Source organism: Perca flavescens, chromosome 18 (genome assembly GCF_004354835.1).
Source record: "Perca flavescens isolate YP-PL-M2 chromosome 18, PFLA_1.0, whole genome shotgun sequence".
NCBI classification, from domain to species: Eukaryota; Metazoa; Chordata; class Actinopteri; order Perciformes; family Percidae; genus Perca; species Perca flavescens.
In genome coordinates this window covers 18,333,682-18,352,823 of record NC_041348.1, presented here as the reverse complement: position 1 = coordinate 18,352,823, position 19,142 = coordinate 18,333,682, and the positions used below count along the sequence as shown (strand labels likewise).

The window sequence follows — 19,142 nt, the reverse complement described above, 5'->3', positions numbered from 1 at the left end:
ATTAACAAACAGACCAGGTTTTTATATAACGCAGCGCAAAAACACTTCTGTTGCTTCTGCTGGTGAAGCTAACAGCATCCAGTGATTGGAAACCAATTACTGTCTTAAAGTGCTCATATTATGCTCATTTTCAGGTTCATAATTATATTTAGAGGTTGTACCAGAATAGGTTAATATGGTTTAATTTTCCAAAAAACACCATATTTTTGTTGTACTGCACATTGCTGCAGCTCCTCTATTCACCCTGTGTGGTGAGCTCTCTGTTTTAGCTACAGAGTGAGGCATCACACTAGCCATTACTGTAAGAAGCAGAGGATGAGGGAGTGCCACGCTAGCAGCTAGTCGAGTATTATAACGTGTTACAAAGTGACCAGCAGAAGTAAAGGCTGGACTACAATAGAGCTGTTTGGAGCAGTTTGTAAACCGTGTTTTCTGTTGGAGATGGGGTGGACTTTGGGCTTTTTCACTTTTTAAACCTATAACATGCACAAAAAAGATATATAACACAATAAAGGAAAGGGAAAAAGCGTAATATGAGCACTTTAATGGCTGATGCAGCACAAATTCATGCTGGGTTGACCCACATGCGTAGACACTGTGATGAGCTCAGCAGTTTTTTTGCTCATTTTTTGGTCTAGTTCAAATGTACAGCAACACATGTCATTCTATTGATACAAGGCACTTCACAGGTGCATGGATTCACTGCTTTTCTCGAGAAACATGTATACACAGAGTTTGAGTTGTCATCTTGTCCTTACAAATTAAAAAAAATCAGCATTGGATTTAAACGTATCAATCTGTGACACTGTAGGGGTTGCTTGGATTTATTCCCCCCGCATATTCCCAACACAACAACAGAACTTCAAATCTCATTCTATATTACAAATGTGCATGCCTGTCTATCAACAAACTCATATCCTCTCCTCTACCTCTTGTTCACACACACGCATACAAACACACTGATTTTCCAGATCAAACGTGTTTCATAAACTGATTCATGATTGCACAGATTTTAAGCCCATTGTTTATGGATAAATTACAGATGCTGTAACTGCATAGACAGAAAGGAACTGAAAACCAAGTTTTCAGTAGCAGGTTTGCATATTCGTATGAATTCTCTACCACTGACAGCCACAATAATGACATGAAAATCACTCTACTCACTCTTGGCAATATAAAATGTCTAAATGGCAGGCCTGTGGGTATCACAGTTAAAACTGTACAGTAGTTTAAGGCTTTTATTTGTTGTAATTTACAGTTATGCCAGTGATTTAAAAGTAGCCAAAAAAAGCCTATTCATAAAACTGACATATATTGTCTTGAAGGTCTTCAAAGCTAAAACAATAGGGACAAACATCATGTGTTATGTTCAGGGCTTTACAACAGCATCTCAATACCAGTTGACATTAACACCGTTTTCATCCAGAACTAGATAACAGAGACGAGCAGATATTTGGTTCAGGTCTTCATCCTCTTTACTGATGGTACATTGGTGAGGAGGGAGAGGCATAGAAGGTAAAATGGCTTCTATTTAAACCCCTCCCAAGCACTTTCTGACACAATCCCTCTGCTCATCCTGCTGATGCCAGCCAGCTTGACTTTGGCACGGGCTGTCCACCTGATGGCAGCTGTTGAATCCTTGGAGTCCGACAGATTAGCATAGCGGGAGGAGTCCTCCTCAAGACCCCGGCCCGCCCAGGAGGCCAGTTCCAACGGGAGGCCTAGAGAGTCGGGGAAGGACACTGGTGAGCCCCCTTTCTGGCTCTTGTCCTCTGGGGCTTCGTCAGTCACAGTCTCAGTTAAGTTCTCCAGGTGAGGTGGCTCCCAGCCCTCCATCTTCTCCAGTTTTTTGGTGGGGGAGATTTGCCTCATCGTCATGGTAACGCTCTCCCAGAAACAGTGGCCCTTGTCTGGCTTGTCCTTCTTTTCCTTCTCCTTCTCGTCATCCTTGATTTTCTTGTGAGACCTTTAGAGAAAAACAGAGAGAGGGAGAGAAGCATAAATATAAAAGTGGCAAAATAAAATAACCAGTCGACCACTCACACCTTAACTATAAATAGAACTGACTGGGTGAGGTACGAGACATCTTTACACTGGGGAGTGGAACTTTCCCCGTGCAGAAAGCCATTATATAAGAATTCCCGGTTGTTTGTCACGGAGGGGTGATTGATTTAGGTTTTCCTCATGTTGAACAAACATGTTCCACTTCCTCAAGGGGTCTGAAACTGAATAACTGCTGGCGAATGAAGGTCTGCCTTACATTCAAACAAATATAAGTGGTTGGACGTGACTCCATTATTTCTAATCAACTTTGTAAATATTTTTTACTACACACACTTGACCAGTAATGGCCCCTTAATATATACCAGCACGTCTGACATTCATTTCATATGCTGGTCGTGGTAATGCGGTCTTGACTGAAAAGCGGACTACTTATACAGAGGCTCTTTTTGTGGCTTCAAATCCACCTGGCAATCAATATCAGAATGTTTTTTGGCACATGCAGTAGGACTTTTAAAAAAAAAAAAAGTGTGAACCAGATGTCTTTTGTTTCATAATTTGGCTCTATTCTCTTTTTAATGTCAAAGACATCTATGTAGCAAATACTTTTCCTCAAGACTTGTGTCAGTTTTGCAATTGAATCATCCATGGATTAGACTCAGGATATGAATGTATGTATGGCCATATGGAAAGGGTTCCCCTTATAGTTGATATTTTGTATAAATGGAAATGTTGCATTGTTTATTAGTTTGGGTATAAGGTAATTGAGGAAATTGTAATGTACAATAAATTATAAATTATTTCCAAAATATCAACCTATTCCTTTAAATATTTTTAAAAGAATTTATTATGAGGAATCTTTTATTGCAACTCTAACTTGTAGGTATTTTAATGTGGTTTCAAGTTGAGATGGTGCGGCTTTACCACAACAAACTATGATGCTACTTGATGAAGGAGTGACACGTGTAATAATACAGTTAATGTGTGTGTAACCTCACCCTCTGCGGTCCGCCAGCTTTACTCCGGTCAACAAGAAGTGCTCATCATCTTTAGAGGAGAACATCTTCTTCTCCCTCTTCTCTTTCTTGGACATGATCTTCTTCACCTTGGCCTCCTGACAGAAACCGGCACACAAGAGAGTATTTGATTTTGAATTGCCAAGCTCAAATGATGACTTGCATCTGTTGCATGTTAGCTTGTTATCTCTGATTTGTAAATGTTATTTATGCTTTCTGAACAGGGTGAAGTCAACTTTACAGGAATTTAGAAAAACAGCCGTATGCTCAGATTGATGAATGTGCACGTTTTGAAATTCTTTTATTGGCTCCAAACTAATGAAATGTGCTCGCCATCAAACCTTAATCACCTACATGTCCATCGTCCATAGCCACTCTTTTCAAGTTAACAATTACAGAAATCACTATCACGCAGGTAGAAAGACATTTTTTTTCTTAATACCAATTAATTGGTATTAATTAATTCTCAATACCAGGCAACTTTTTTATTGCTGTCGGACAAAAACCTTATAACTACATATTCTGTTTTATAGATAGATAAATACAGAGAGAGAGAGAGCATCTGAGTGGCATTTACTTGGCAGTAATGCACGGCACATTCCAGTGGCAGACCCTCCACTCCCTCTGAGACTCCCCCGGTCTCCCCCGTCACATCAGAATTCCTCCCTGCCTTTGCTGCTTTCCACCGTGCGCCATCCTCTGCGATTATGGAACAACCCTTTGGCTCAGTTTCTCGCCGTGCCTGGGAAGAATTCCCAATGTCAACTGTCAAGGCCATAAAGGCCATAACGTTGACTCCTTCTCATATACGTGCCTGCCTTTGCTTTACTGTTGACAAAACATTCTCAGAACTCACAACATCATTTGATGAACGCGTCTGACCTTGGCGACCTACTTAACTTCTTTTGTTTCTATTTCTTTTTTTCTATTGAGGAGGTGCTCAATTCAAAGCGCTGCATGTATGGAAAACACAGACATAACACCAAGCAAACAACTAGCTGGACATGAAAGCAGTCATCTCTTAAACCAAACAGGAACATGCACAATAAGATCTGTCATCAGGTCTGAGATCAAGCTTCACAATGTCACAATTCAGATAACATGAACTTATACAGAACTGTTTGTTCATCTAACACACACACACACACACACACACACACACACACACACACACACACACACAGATTACTCATAATCTCTTCTCATATTGAAAACTATGTGACATTTGATGGATTTGTAAACACTTTGCTCACTGTGGTATCTCATAGGGAGACAGGCACTGTTGCTGATAAACAAATCAAATCCTTCTTGTCTCACCTCTCATCATTGTGGACACGCCTCAGAGCAAGAACGCTGCCAGTTTCTTGGAGTTTATTACCATCAAAAAATAATATTTACAAAACTTTCGTCTCAGCTATTTCAACACCCTGACTCCTTCTGTCTCTTTCCACGCTCTGCTTCTTGTTTCCTGTGTGCCATCAAGTGTAAACTGTGAATCAAATTTACTGTAGTTCCAGCTTTGCAGTAACAGAAAACCAGAGATGCCAACATAGATTGAGTGTATCAGTGTGTTTGTGTGTGTGTGTGTGTGTGTGTGTGAGTGCGTGCATGCATGCGTGCATGCGTGTGTGTGTGTGTGTGTGTGTGTGTGTGTGTGTGTGTGTGTGTGTGTGTGAACTAGCTATATTGCAGCTCTGTATGTGCATGCATGGATGTGACTATTCACCATTTTCTTCAGCATTGACCTCCAGGCCTCTAGATCTAAAGCAGCTCAGTGCCCAGTAATCTCTCTGGCCAACAGGTAGGTAAACCAAGCAGCTCACTGAGGCATGCTGTGTGGGGGAGCTGTACCTACAGCTCCATGCCTGGAAGAACAATAGAGCTCTTATTGGACCGAATTCCTCCATTCATACCAAAGAGTGGAAAGCTGGGAGATTAGAAAAGCATTTAAATTTGGAAATATTGCTACTTGTGGTTGTCAGACACAATACAGTTTTTTAGAGACAGCAATCAGATCATTGCTTTTGGAGGTTATGTGGAAGCCTCAGCTTCAGGTATTAGTGGCTGAATGTACTTTTAATGATCCATCCACAACCTTAGTTGCTTGCAATTTTTTTTCCTGTATCTCTCTGCTATATGGTATGCATTAGGGCTCCATCTAACAATTATTTCCATCATAAATTAACATGTCTTTTTTAATTGATTAATTATTTAGTCCATAAACAGTAAACTGTAGATCGCAAACCAGTGAATTGTCACTTTCAAGAAGCTTGGGTCAGCAAATGTATTTCTGCGTGATAAATGACTTGAAGAAATAGTAACGCTTATTTGCGTTCTTGCAAGAGTTAGATTAATGATTGACACACTCTCATATCCATCCATTCAATATAACGCTACAGTCAGCGGGGGAAACAGCTAGCCTAGCTCTATCGGAAGGTAACAAAATCCACCTACCAGCAACTCTGACTTCACCTCACTATCTAGTTTGTTTAATCTGTAACAAGAACCAACATTTAAAAAGGTTGTGGTTTTACAGGGGGTTAAGTGCCAGCCAATAGGTCTTTTTTAAAATAAGTCCTTTAGGACATCTGCTTAAGAAACATGATTTTTGGTAAAGCTTGATGACTTTTGGAAAATTGGCATGGAACAAATGAGCATGGAAATACAGTGAAAGGTAACCTCCACTTCCAGGACTCCGTGTTTACTTTGTGTGTCCTAATATGAGCATATAGCTAAGAATTGTAGCCTTCCACAATGTCAGAGCAGTCTGTGGCTATTTTCAGCCTTGTTTTTCTTCCACAGTGATTGTTCCCGTCCAAAAGGCCCAGCTCCTCGAAAGAATGCTGCGTTTCCTTCCCTTCTCCAGCCCAGCCACCCTTGTCCTCACAAACAGGACAGGTCTTGAAATATGTCCTGTGAACTAAGTCACCTATAGTAGCTATACATGCAGTAGGAAGGCAGCCAACACTTTACATGGTTCAGAAGAGTTCAGACATGACCACACCTTTGAGTAAAGACTTGTTGTCAGTACAGATCAGGAGATGTGACATTTCGCTCATGGACAAAGCACATAATCACACAACAAAGTACATAATCTCTCTCTCTCTCACACACACACACACATGCACACACTAAAAAACATTATTTACAAATTGAAAGTTTACAGAGATGATGACAAAGATATTTTCTCCACCAGACTTACTATGACCTTTAGCCTAACATGACATTTCTTTATAATGTGTAAGCAAACAAGTTTAGTGCTGTCCACTCAAGAGCAAGGGAAAGTCACCGCAGCATCACAACTACTGTATAACAAAAATGCCAAAAATAACAGTTTTGGGTTTCAAATGATGTATTAAACTTAACTGTCTGGATATGCAGGTCTTTTATTTAACTGTTCTCAACCTTTATAACTCTTACTTATGTACTGTATATATGTGCACACTGAGTGTGATTCAGAGTTAGCTATGCAGTTTAGCTAACCAATATTACTTGGTCACTCAGTCAAACGTTATTGGCATAACTTTTAATCATTTGAGATGCATTGTGATGTTTTAGTGAAATGTAATTTAAAAATTTTTTTACATCATTTTAAAAGGGTAATATACTAGCAAGCTTACATTAGCTTTGTCAGTTGGTTCTGTTTGCTACGTGACACTTGCCAGTTACTGAGCATAAATACTTTGTACAAATATTTTTTGTAAACCACTTTATTTTTAAGTTATACTGCAAGTCACTGAACCTTAATTGTCTGTAATAATCCTTCATTGCACGTGCAATGTTCGTTTTTTCTTCCAAATAAGTTTGACAAAGGGTTTGTTTAAAGCTTGTATGATCATATTTTTAACGTTGTTGCAGCGCGCAGATCTCAGCAATTAACATGGTGAATACAATGTTATTATTACTGATAAGAAAATGATGGTCAAAAAAATATAAGACCCAAGATGTAATAAACCACAATGATCCTTTAAATCTTGACCCTAAACTACAGAGACCTCATTCCATAGCACCAAACTGTGGGTTTTAGGATCAGGATAACAGTACACGTACACAAGCATCCGTCATAACAAAAAACAGCTAACAGACAGTCGTGGTGTTTACAGATAAACACAGCAGTCCTCTGACCCTCATGCTTTACCTCAGCTGCACCGCAAAACACTTTGTGGCCATCTGACAAGAAAAAACTGCCTGTGCATGTGAGTTGGGGGTGATGAGTTATCAAACGATCTGATGTTTTGGGTGACATAAGACTGATTCTTGTGACGTCAAAAGTGCAATATTGTGGGCTTGTGCGTGTGTGTTCGGTCAATGTGTGAGAAGATAAGAGTTGGACGAGTGCATATCTTAGGGGATAACTGTGTAAATTTTTTTTTTTTTAAAGTTGCAAGCAAATAGTATGTATGTGTCTGTGCTAGGTTGGAATTAGCTGTGACGGTGTGCTGTTTACCTTGGATACTGCAGTGACAGCTTCCTCCTCCTCTTCCTCTTCCTCTCCTTCTATGTCTTTGTCCTGTGACACACAAATACACACACATACCCCAACAGTAAGTTAACATGGATAGCAACCCCCAAACACAAACACAACACCATCCACACACTGCGGCAGAGACGTGTGTGTGTGTGTGTGTGTGTGTGTGTGTGTGTGTGTGTGTGTGTGTGTGTGTGTGTGTGTGTGTGTGTGTGTGTGTGATTGTTTGCAGGCTTTCCTCCAAAAGAGAGGGCAACTTTTTTCAGAGGTGTAACATAAACAGAACGCTATGTTTGGAGGGCGAGATGGACCGGGGAGGATGAGAGGTAGCAACTGAACTCAGAGGGCAGATTTAAACAAAAGAGAAAGAAAATAAATGCATGACCTATTGCCTCAACAGTACATGACACTATTTGGGTATCCTATATAAGTGGAGCTATTTCGGCTCCATTGTGCTTCAGTCTACAGGCTTTCTTCCAACGTTTTTCATTATCCTTTGTATAATGTCAGTGTCATAGTTTCATTGTTTTTATTATTTTATGTGACGATACTTTGTTTTGATAAGACAGAGCTGTAGGCCTGAAACTTTTCAGTTGGACTTGAGTTGGACTGAAGTCAAAAACGGAACTGCTGTGAGAGAGACAGTATGTTTACAGTGCAAAACAACGGTATACATCCTGTCTCTTGAAATAATTTTGCAAATTAAAACTTGCACTTTTATTTATTATATATTTTTTATTACAACTGCCTTCTTTTCTTTAGTTTTTCTTCTTTTTTTAGAAAGTCACACCAGCTTATGTTTTGTTGCATGCAAGTATGACATTAAAGTTGAACCTAACTGAAATATGGGGACTTGACTCCCTAAATACTTCACGCTGGAAAGCAACAGTCTTGGCACATAGTCACCAAAAAGTTATTTTTGTGAACTTGGCAGATTATGATTACTACTCCTAAATATAGACAGATTAATTCTGTGCACAGGGCTCAGCCAAAAAAAGATATTTTCACATGAAATTAAATGAGTTATAACCCTCATCATGCCACCTCTATAGAGTATCCTTAAATTTAATGTATTCTGGATTTATATGTCCATAATCAAACATAATCATAAATCATAAATATGATAACACACATTCATCAAGAATGTGTTTAACCTTAGATATCCATTTTGACTGAAATTTACCTTTGTCATTGACTTGTGCCTTTGCCTGTAAGTCTTGACTTGGACTTGCTCCAAACATCTTAAAAACATTAAATCAAAAGAAGAGGGCAGCAAGAAGTCATCAGACGTGCATCTGAGCCTGAGATTACTACTGTGGAGCCAGAATTCCTATATAATGATCAAAGCTGTAATAACCTTTAACATCTAACAACTCCATGAGACAGAGAGTGAGAGAAGGAGAAACAGTGGGTGGACATGTCTGAGCAAAGTCTGCTGGGACTCCGCCACCTGAGCTGATCAAAGACACACTCTCTCACACACAACCTGATTGCTGACTGTTGTTAGAGCGTAAAAGCATTAACAACTTGGAACAGAGGGAAAGAGTAAGGGGAGGGGAAAGAGGGTACTGTTTGGGGAAAAAAAACGCTCCTGACAACAGAAAACAAGAGTTCTGCTTTTGCACCTCAGGGGGTCATTTTCTTTCTGTCTGCCTCTCTCTCCCTCTGTGACTGTGTCTGTGTGCAAGTGTGTAAATGTTACCGCTAAAAAAGCCAAATTACTAGGCATTTAAGACACAGTGAATTTAAAAAGTGACAACAGTACTTTCCAAAAGCCATTGCACACCAAGAGTAGGCCTACTCCACATTTTCCAAGCCAAGAGTGTCAAAAAAGTATTTTTGCCTGCAGTATGTTTCACCAAACATTTGACCAAATATATTTAAATGAATATTTCAACATTGACAAGAGTTAGATGAAAAGATTGATACCACTCTATGCTGAGAGCAGAGTATCAATCTTCTGGTCTAAATCTCTGTAAGAATAATAATCATATTTCGAAAGTCAAAATATTGTTTTAAATTAAAAAAGGCTTCAGACAACCCCTTTATTTTTTTACATCGTGATGATTTTGTTTGAACGTGTAAGACAAAACTCACAAATGTTTTATTTCCACAATTTTAACCCTAACCCCTTCCTTCAATAGATGATCCACACAGCTTTACCTTTCTTTTCCCGTACAGCTAATGATTTACATGTGAGGCCGTCTGAAGTTTTTGCTCGGACTTGATCTGTACTCTCATGATCCCACTTCACAAAGAGGGCCCCAATGGTGGTATTAGAGTGGTGTTATTGAAGTATTAAGTGTGTTACCACTTTAAGCCATAGACAAACAGGCACACGCACCTCCTGCAAGCTCCCAGCTGCCTCTTGCAGCCTGTTGAACTTCAATAGAGAGTGAGAGAAAGCAAGCTGCGGCACAGTGCCTGCACTGTAGTCGCCCTAGAGCACTGTGGAGGGAGGACAGATATTAATTTCCCCTTCTTTTCCGCTGTCCGTCAATGGATGTATTATCCCTTTATTACAGTATACTTGTCTGTCTCTATCTGTCTGCCTACTGATTTCTGTCTGTGTCTGTCTGTATGGGTGACTGCAAAAGAAAAAGACCTACTGCATCTTGTAATAACTATAAGTACAGAAAATACGACTTTGTACATATATAGGCTTAATCTCATTGTTTCATAGGTATGTCTGAATCTGTCTCAGTTCACACTTTAAAAAGTCTGACAGTCTGAATATCTTTGTTAACTTTAAAAGAATTCAAAAAGAGGGTAAAAGATTCATGCAATGTGATCGTGATGCAGAGATGCTCCAGATAATCTATCTTTTGCCCTCTCAGGGGAAGGAAAAGCCTGCACATACAGACTTTGTTATCATAACTCTCTATCCTTGCTTCATCCTGTATCCCTGCTAGGCTGGATCTGCCTTTTCACTGTGTTAACGACATTTTATGATCCGACCCCTGACCGCTTCATGTAATCACCATGCCGACTTGCGGAGACCTCCCTGATGACTTTCCCAGGAATTCTGGGGAGAAGTTACCGCTCTGATCTCAGATCAGCTCTCATCGTCTGTAGTAGTAGACAGAGTCACAAACTGAACTCAAAGCAGCTCTTCGGAGGTAAGGGCCACATGCGTTGGTTCCCAGGCTGGAAGTCAAGAATGGCCAATAAAACCCAGCCAAGGGTCGAAGATCTCCACATTATCACAACAACAGATGGAAAATGCTGGGAAGTGGTGTTGGTTGATGTTCCCAATTGCCTACTACATGACACATTTATACATTCAGTGACTGCTGTATGGCGATACACTGAACACAAGCACTGGTTAAAACATGGTTTACCACAAGTTCATGTTTAAAAATGAACTTTTTAAATAATTTTCTTCCCTGTGTGAAAAATGATCCCCTTTTTTTTGCACAGGGGCACGTATACTGAGAGGTTTATGCCTCAACGCAGAGGTCTAGGGTTCAAATCTGACTTGTGACTATTTCCTGCATGTCTTCCCCCTCGTTCTCACCCAGCTATCCTATCAAAATGAAGGTGGAAAAGCCCAAAAAATAATCTTTAAAAAAAACTTTCATGTTTCATCTCTGCAAATAGTAACTCAGGTACTTTCTCACATCTTTCTGGTAATACACCAGATGTTGCATTGGTCAATGAAAAGTCCAAAAAAGTGTTTGTTCTAGAGGTAGTCTGTACCTTTGATTCTGACCAAGGCCATGTAATGCCAACTACTCCTAAATATCATCTCACAGCTGAATAGGAGCACGCTACTTGTTTTCCCATTTGGCAGCCTAGGACACACTCACGTGCTGGTCGTAACGGGGCTTTAACAACTTGGGATGCCTAAAAAGAGGGCTAAACGCCTTGCAAAGTACTGTGCTGTCTCTACTGTCATTGGCTTATCATGGCTTGTCCCATATGCTGTCCAGCACCTTGACAGAGCCCAGCTGCTAGCAAGTGCTGATACAGAAGCTCTTAGACCTCACACACCGCTGCTCACCTGAGAAACGTAGATTTCTGTGAAGGAGCATGTTTGTTCGTGTGTGTGTGTGTGTGTGTGTGTGTGTGTGTGTGTGTGTGTGTGTGTGTGTGTGTGTGTGTGTGTGTGTGTGTGTGTGTGTGCGGGTAATTCTCTTTTTCCAATATCAAGTGCTGTGTGTAAATCCTTTAAGCTGATCTTGTGTGTGTGTGTGTGTGTGTGTGTGTGTGTGTGTGTGTGTGTGTGTGTGTGTGTGTGTGTGTGTGTGTGTGTGTGTGTGTGTGTGTGTGTGTGTGTGTGTGTGTGTGTGTGTGTGTTCTGTGTGTAAAGCCAAACTGATCTTTAAGCTTTATAGGTTCAAAGTTGACACATTTAAATCTAAAAGTCTTTCGATTGGTTTTGGTTCTCTCTGGGGAGACAATGAGCTAACTCTCTCTTCTTTGACCTCTCAGCATTTTCTGTCACTTTCCTTCTCAGCTGACAGGAGTTTGAGCACTTGTCCAAAAAAAAATCCATCAGAATGATCTGATAATTTAAACTGTTTTAAAAATAATTCTGGGGAAAACTGTGGTTAACAATGGGTTTTGGCCCAGCTTTGATGTTTAGCCCTTGAGCCTCATTTTGGCACTTGTTAAAAAAAATCCTTAAACAAGTGAAACGATGGCCTGAACAAGTGGAATAATACGTTCTAGTAGAGTAACACATGATCCTTTTGACATGTTTTAACCCTGTTCTTGTAGGAAAGAAACCCAACATAAGCACGGTCATTGTTAGCGGTGAATTGTTTCCTTTCCATCCGTCTCTTTACCTTGTAGGAGTGATGATAGTGCCAGGACATGTCGTCTTCCTCTGACGCATAATCCACCAGCACTTTACTCTTGCTTTTCTTGAACATATCTCCACTTGTCGCTGAAACAAGCCTTCTTGATCGTTTAAATTAAAGTTGCCTTCTTTGGTCACAAATCTGGAGTTCACACCGAACCGTTTGGTCCTGTTTTGTCCGTTTTCTGTGGAGATGGCAGCAACGCACCAACGCAGCGCGTTCCGCTCTTTTGGTTATTTCTAAATCAGCTGATCCAGGAGGCGTTTTCGGAACACAGGTTATTCATTCATAGAAGTGCCAGGAGTTCGAGCATCGAGCTTTTTTTCTATGACACTCACTATTTCGGTTTTGACTTGTGTTTGGTGCGTTTTTACGCAGGCTCGACCACCTGGATCTCAACCCGTCGCTCCTCCCACAGTCTCCCCGCTGCTCGGGTTCCTTAAAGTTGCCATGGTAGAAGGAGGAAGGGGTCATACGTCTCATCTCTGGCCAAGGCAAGCATTGAGTTACGCATTCATGCAGAATAAAGTAACTTTTTCATATTCTGAATGACTTGAAGACTGGAAAAACACGGAACGGATATTTGGAAGCTGCTGACTGACCAGGGAGTCAAATTGTATTTAAAATAGATAAATCCGTTTGAATTCTATACTCTGATTCAGTAGTGGAAGAAGTATAATAGATACTTTACTTCAATACAAAAATGTAAAGTCTCCTAAGTAAAAATTTCATGAGTAGAAGCATTCTCAACTAAATTAAAATAAAAAAAATAAAAGTACCTAAATCTCGCCTGCCAATGTTATATAATTATATAAGATATCATTTGGATTATTATTACTCGTACAAAAACATGTACAGTATATAGGCTATATATATATATATATATATATATATATATATATATATATATATATATATATATATATATATATATATGTGCAAAGTAACTATAGCTGTCATGGAAACGGAGTAAAGTAAAAAGTTAAATATTTCACTCTGAATTGTTAATCGCCCTAATAATATCTAAATGTACAGTAGGCCTATTACCTAATAATATCTAAATGTACAGTTGGCCTATTACCTAATAATATCTAAATGTACAGTTGGCCTATTACCTAATAATTTCTAAATGTACAGTATAGGCCTATTACCTAATAATATCTAAATGTACAGTTGGCCTATTACCTAATAATATCTAAATGTACAGTAGGCCTATTACCTAATAATATCTAAATGTACAGTTGGCCTATTACCTAATAATATCTAAATGTACAGTTGGCCTATTACCATTGCCATGGGTATTTCTGATCTGTTGCACCAGGAATCATGGAAAGATTAAGAGGAAATCTAGGCCCAATTTTTTTTCTTCTTTTTTTAATCAAAAATACAGAAAGACACACAGTCACCACATACAAATCTAAATCTAGCTCTTGTTTTTTCCCCATTACAGTCAAACAATGTGTAGAAGTATTAAAATTAGTTATTTAGGTCAAAGCCTTTCTCTCCTGAATCCTTCCAGCTTTCAGGGACTAAAACAATTCTTCAGTCAGTTTGAAGTCCTTGACATGAAAGCAACTGGATAGTTTGTTTTAATCTTATCTTTTTGTTGAAGGCCAATCCCGTATTTACTACAGACAAAGACTGTTTGTTGAATAAAATAAAACCCAAAGTTTACAGTCATGTTTGTGAGTTAGGCTACTCATTTGACTCAATATGATTATAATGGGACTTTTTGGAGTTACTTATGTATTTCATTAGGAAATGAAATCTCCCCCCCCTCTAAGACCTCTGATGCCAGAGGAAACAAATGACACATTATGCTGGCGGGCAGACCTCTTAAAATAGTTACAGTTTAGCGCCTGATTCAAAGGTTCTTAAATTCCCATTTCAATATCTACATTAAGTCAGCGGGGAATGTGGATTGTTAGATGTGTATGAACTTACAGGAAAAACCAAAAGAAACACACTCAGACTGTTTTTGACAATTTAACATTTTTTCTGCCCAGAACAGGTTTAGAGACAAGTTTTGTTTAACACAAGGTGTTATGCAATGTTCCCCTCAAAATCTATACTAAAAACAATGCTTAGCCCTGTTTCAGTTTGTGATGTTACTTTGTCTTTGTGCAACAAGCTCTTTGTTTAGTAGTGTTCATAATTAACTGCTTTTGTGTGGTTTGGTGTCAGCTCTTCATTAGCACCAGCTGACATAAGCTATGACTGGCTGTTAGGACGTGTCCATCACCCGTCAACAGGCAGGCCAGTGACTTTTGACCTCTGAGGTCATTAGTGGGTCAGCTGTTCATTTGAGACACTTTCTGCTATGTGTATTCCCACAGTATCTCTACAGTGGTTATTTACAGTCTAAGTGGTATGTATATGTATGTGTATGTCACCAATCAATCATCTTGATTGTTTTTGCCCTAAAATTACTGTTGGTTACAAATTAGGAATCTCTCACCTTATTGGAACCCATAGATTTGGGAAGACAAACTGACACCATTCACACCACATTAGGAGGATGAATTGTCTGCTAGATACTGATTATACCATGTAGCTTTAAAATATTTGTAATCAAAATACAGACGGTAAGAACCAACCAGCCAAAGCAATTGCTCTAGGGCCCCAGACTGGGATTTTTACCATTCAAACTGCATTTGAAACATCCATATCCCTTTACCTCCCTGAACTGCGAAGATAGCCCTTACCAATCACTTACAATGTTAGTTTTGTATCAAGAGACACACATGCACAATATGTATAAACTGCTTATAAATGCTAAATAGGGGGACTTATTGTAAGTGTAACCTAAAGAGTCAGAAAGTGCCCAGGGGCCCAGAGGGTTAATCAAGCCCTGTTTATCAATTAGAACATGTCATGATGTGCGTCTGTGTGTATGTTCTTATACATTACTCTTACGTCAGCTGTTCTGTTCATTGAAACATGAGGTCAGGTCCGACAGGGTCACACAGTCATGTGGGAACACTACTGGGATTATCCAACCTGCTTTAATGTCTCACATGGACACATACTGTACAGCTTAGACTGGGCTTGAAGGATGTGTAGGGCAGTGTGCTTCATTTCTTATTTGCTTAATAGTACTTTTTTAGAGATATTATAACAACTAAGAAGAGGCAGAAAATGCGGTGCAAATGCAGTTCTTGTAGGTCACAGCATCTTATTAATTTGAAAGTAGCTATGTTGAGTCTTTTGTATTAACAATGGTTCACCAAAAAAATAAATAATTATTATCAGGTTACATAACTCTGTATATCACACTTAATATTTACAGTCCATCAAGATTTTTGACCTCTGAATGTAAAGAATTGTTTAAATCTTTTTTTCACAAAGTGTTCAGTGCTGTCGTGGTTACTCAGCAAACAGAAGAAGCCAGCTGAGAATAACCTTTATCAACAACTATCTGACGAGATACACAGGTCACAGGGTTCTCCTGCACAAAGCCACGGGACTACATCAAAACTGTTTAGCCAAGAACAGAGATTAAAGCTTTAATTATGTTCACAGGCCAACTCTCAAAGATGTTCCTTAGAGACTGTCTGTCTGTGTAGCTTAAATGAACAGTTGGTATCTAAAGAGTGACTTAAAACGGCTCTATAGAATTTTAAATACTGTCTACATGTGAGGTGTGCTTGCTCATTTTCTTAAGGAGTTTGATTTGTGAAGATTGTAGAATATTTTCATGTTATTTCAATTTGAGGCTTTCTTTAATAAATCTACAGTAAGATTAGGCAAGAAAGCTCAGAGAAACTAATTGAGTAAGTAGATCATTAGTGGGAGATAGCTTGTTTCCACAGGAGACATTGTACTGCAACTAGTGAATGCAATTTGTAAAGAAATTGATGTGTGAATGCTATATGCTGAAAGGCTGACGCCACACTGAATTCCTGGCTTGAATGTATTGCAGTTATAGATTGTTCTTAAATATTTGAACATGTTTAGACAGCAATTTAAGGAAATATTAGTTTGAAGTAGCTAACTCTTCTTATTAAGTTTACTCAGTTAAAATGGTTCTGGGTAAATAAAAAAATGCTCATCTTTCTCTCTTGTCTTGATAACAATAGTCTTTTCTGTTGTCCTCATTAGGTCATTAAACTTCAGCTTTCTGTCGGAAAAGGAATAGGGGGGAACAGAATGTGAGACTAAAAGTCTTTACCAGTAAATGTCAAAGGTCAGAGATAGAAACGGTCGGGGTGAGGTGGTGGAAAAGTGAACATCTTGGGGGGTCTTGAAGTTGTAGAGCTTATGAATTTGAACTGCTGAGTCATTAGTGCAGCTTTAGCACAGGAACTAGAGGAAAGTACGTGCTCTTTCACTCATGCAGTTGAGCTTTGAAGCACATACAACTTTAGATTTCTTTCCATTGGTCCCTCAGGCAATTTTGCATAAGAGTTAGTATTGTATGTCTTTCATACACATGGGGACAATTTTGTTTTGTATTTGTAACGAGCTCAACTAACTTGGTAGAGAACATTTTTAATATACTTTATCAAAGACTTGTAATGTGGCGCCCTAAGTATCTTCACAACAAGGTAGTTTTTAGTCACACCTCATCAATTCTGCACAGCAGACCTAAAATAGATTGGATGTGTCTTGGCAAACACGCCTCCTTGTGTTTAGTAACAAGCTGCCAGCCAGGTAACATCACACATCCATACAGCTGCTTTTTCCTCTGTCAGTCCATAGATTAGCCAAGAGCTTCATTAAATACTTTCATTGGTTAATAATGTTTTTAGGTCATATGCACGTATCTATAAATATATGTTTGTTTTGTTTGTTTTTGTGTTGGTGTGTGCATTACAGCACAGAAGGGGACTGAATAAGAACATTAGCTCCTGATAGGTGTTTTAATGAGCTCAAGGCAGAGAACACGTTTCAAACAAGGCTAAGCTCTAAGTTTAAGAAGAGCATTTAAAGGGAGGAAGAATGTTCTGTGTCACTGAGGACACACACACACACACACACACACACACACCAACAGACAAATCCACCAGGCTAAAAAAGGAATTGTGCTTTATCATGCCAGACCATGTGTTTACAAGTGTTTATGTTTGTGTGTGAATAAAGAGAGAAAGACTAAATGCATACAGTTGTGAAATTAAATATAAATACTATTATAATTTAAAACTGTAATATCATTGAATGAAAACATTTTTAATATCCATGTCTTGACAAGAGTAATGACAGGTACTGTTACTTGATTTAAATTACTCCAGTAGAAGATAACTCATCTACTTACAGTAAAGCTATAGTGTGTAGTTTCTGTCGCCCCCATGAGGAATTCTAAGTAATGACAACAAAACTGCCGGCAAGTCCACATGATACAAGCCTTCCGTAATTGCGCCCCCACCCCTCCTCCACATAGTTGCTTGTAGCCAAGGAGGACACGGAGGATTAAAACAAACATGATGGACTCTTCAGAAGAGGTAATTATCTTCACTCGAGCCAGACGACACAATCTTCTGAACATAGCCATACTGAGAAATACAGAGAGAGTTGTGTGGAGCTGATAGTCTTAATTAGCCTTATAGCAACTCATTTGGCAATGGCTTGATTGTAACGGACGTTTATTAATATCTAAAAGTTACACACTAAAGCTTTAAATCTACTAATCAATGTACTTTAACATGCAATTATTTTTTTGGCCACTTGGTGGAAGCAAAGAAAAGTTGTGAACACAACATTGACATATTACATTGATATGGCAAACTTGTTAGAAAGCAGTTGCTCATTTAGCAGTTACGGAGCAATATTATCCTTTATTTGGAGCTGTGTTTCTGTATAATGTAAGTCCAATATTCACTCTCTCTTTAATCTCTATTTTTGGTTTCCACTATCTTCACCAGCTAGTCAGCTAACTGGGTCTGTCTGCTGTTTGGTGCTGGGCAGGTAGTGTACGGCAGGTTTACCAGAGCTTTTTCACTGAATACAGCTGTCTGCTGCGGTTGAAAACAACGCTAGGGACCAGTGAGAGTGAACCAAAACAGTAAAGTTGTAGTCCGGGAAGCTAAACAAGGAGTTGAAACTTACTACAAAACTCCTTAAAGTTGAGAGGAGCTGTAGATTTAGGTAATACTTCTGTGTAGGTTCACGCTATGAGGGACCCCTTTCACATTGTCCTATTCTGTTCACATGGCCATCAGATACATTGTTATCAAAACATACAGATTATAGCTGCTTTAAAGTAAAGAAGTAGTCTTTTGACGACCTTTCTGTAACAGTTACCTTGTTACATATGGCCACACACTGGAGCATCCTGACTGTAGGTGTTTTTCAGTATTGATAAACCTTTCCAACCAGTCCTTCTCTCCTTCAGTGCAGCTGATTGTTCCTTTATAACAAAGCTTTCTCATTTCTCAGATTACTGTATTTTAGGAGGGAAAGTGGTTAACTCGATACCTGCCAACATTAGGGCTTGAACTTGCGACTGCCATTATGTATCAATGACACACAGGCACAATGCTTGTTTTTCTGTTACTGTAACAGCGTGGCCGGCAGCTAATCTGTCACCCTTTGACTTTGGCCATATTTCCTGTACAGCAATGTGTAATTAATATATTCTTATTTTCTTTACTTGTAAAGAGTTTGCACAACCTGCCTGCTGAAGATACTGTGAGGGGTTGACATGCATTTCTTCATTGTTTTCTGATTCACCTGAAGGCAACTGTTACAGAGACTAACACAGCTCTCTGTACATCTTACACAGATATATCGGCTACTCTTGGTATTTGCTCTCATTTGCTACAGGTACGATACTGTAAGATCAGAATCTAAGAGAAAACACTGACAACTCCTCAAGGGACTCATACACTGATGAACACACATATGCATACACGC

General features: G+C 39.1%; 1 protein-coding gene across 1 annotated transcript; it reads right to left on the bottom strand.

Annotated features, from left to right (window-relative positions):
* Positions 1-523: 523 nt before the first annotated feature.
* On the bottom strand, positions 524-12,763 carry si:ch211-225h24.2 (testis development-related protein). The gene is made up of 4 exons (XM_028606079.1): positions 12,276-12,763; positions 7,465-7,527; positions 3,000-3,115; positions 524-1,966 (listed from the first exon to the last, which is right to left on the bottom strand). The coding sequence occupies exons 1-4, from the start codon at positions 12,360-12,362 to the stop codon at positions 1,528-1,530; spliced, it is 705 nt and encodes a 234-aa protein (XP_028461880.1). The 5' UTR covers positions 12,363-12,763; the 3' UTR covers positions 524-1,527.
* Positions 12,764-19,142: the final 6,379 nt, after the last annotated feature.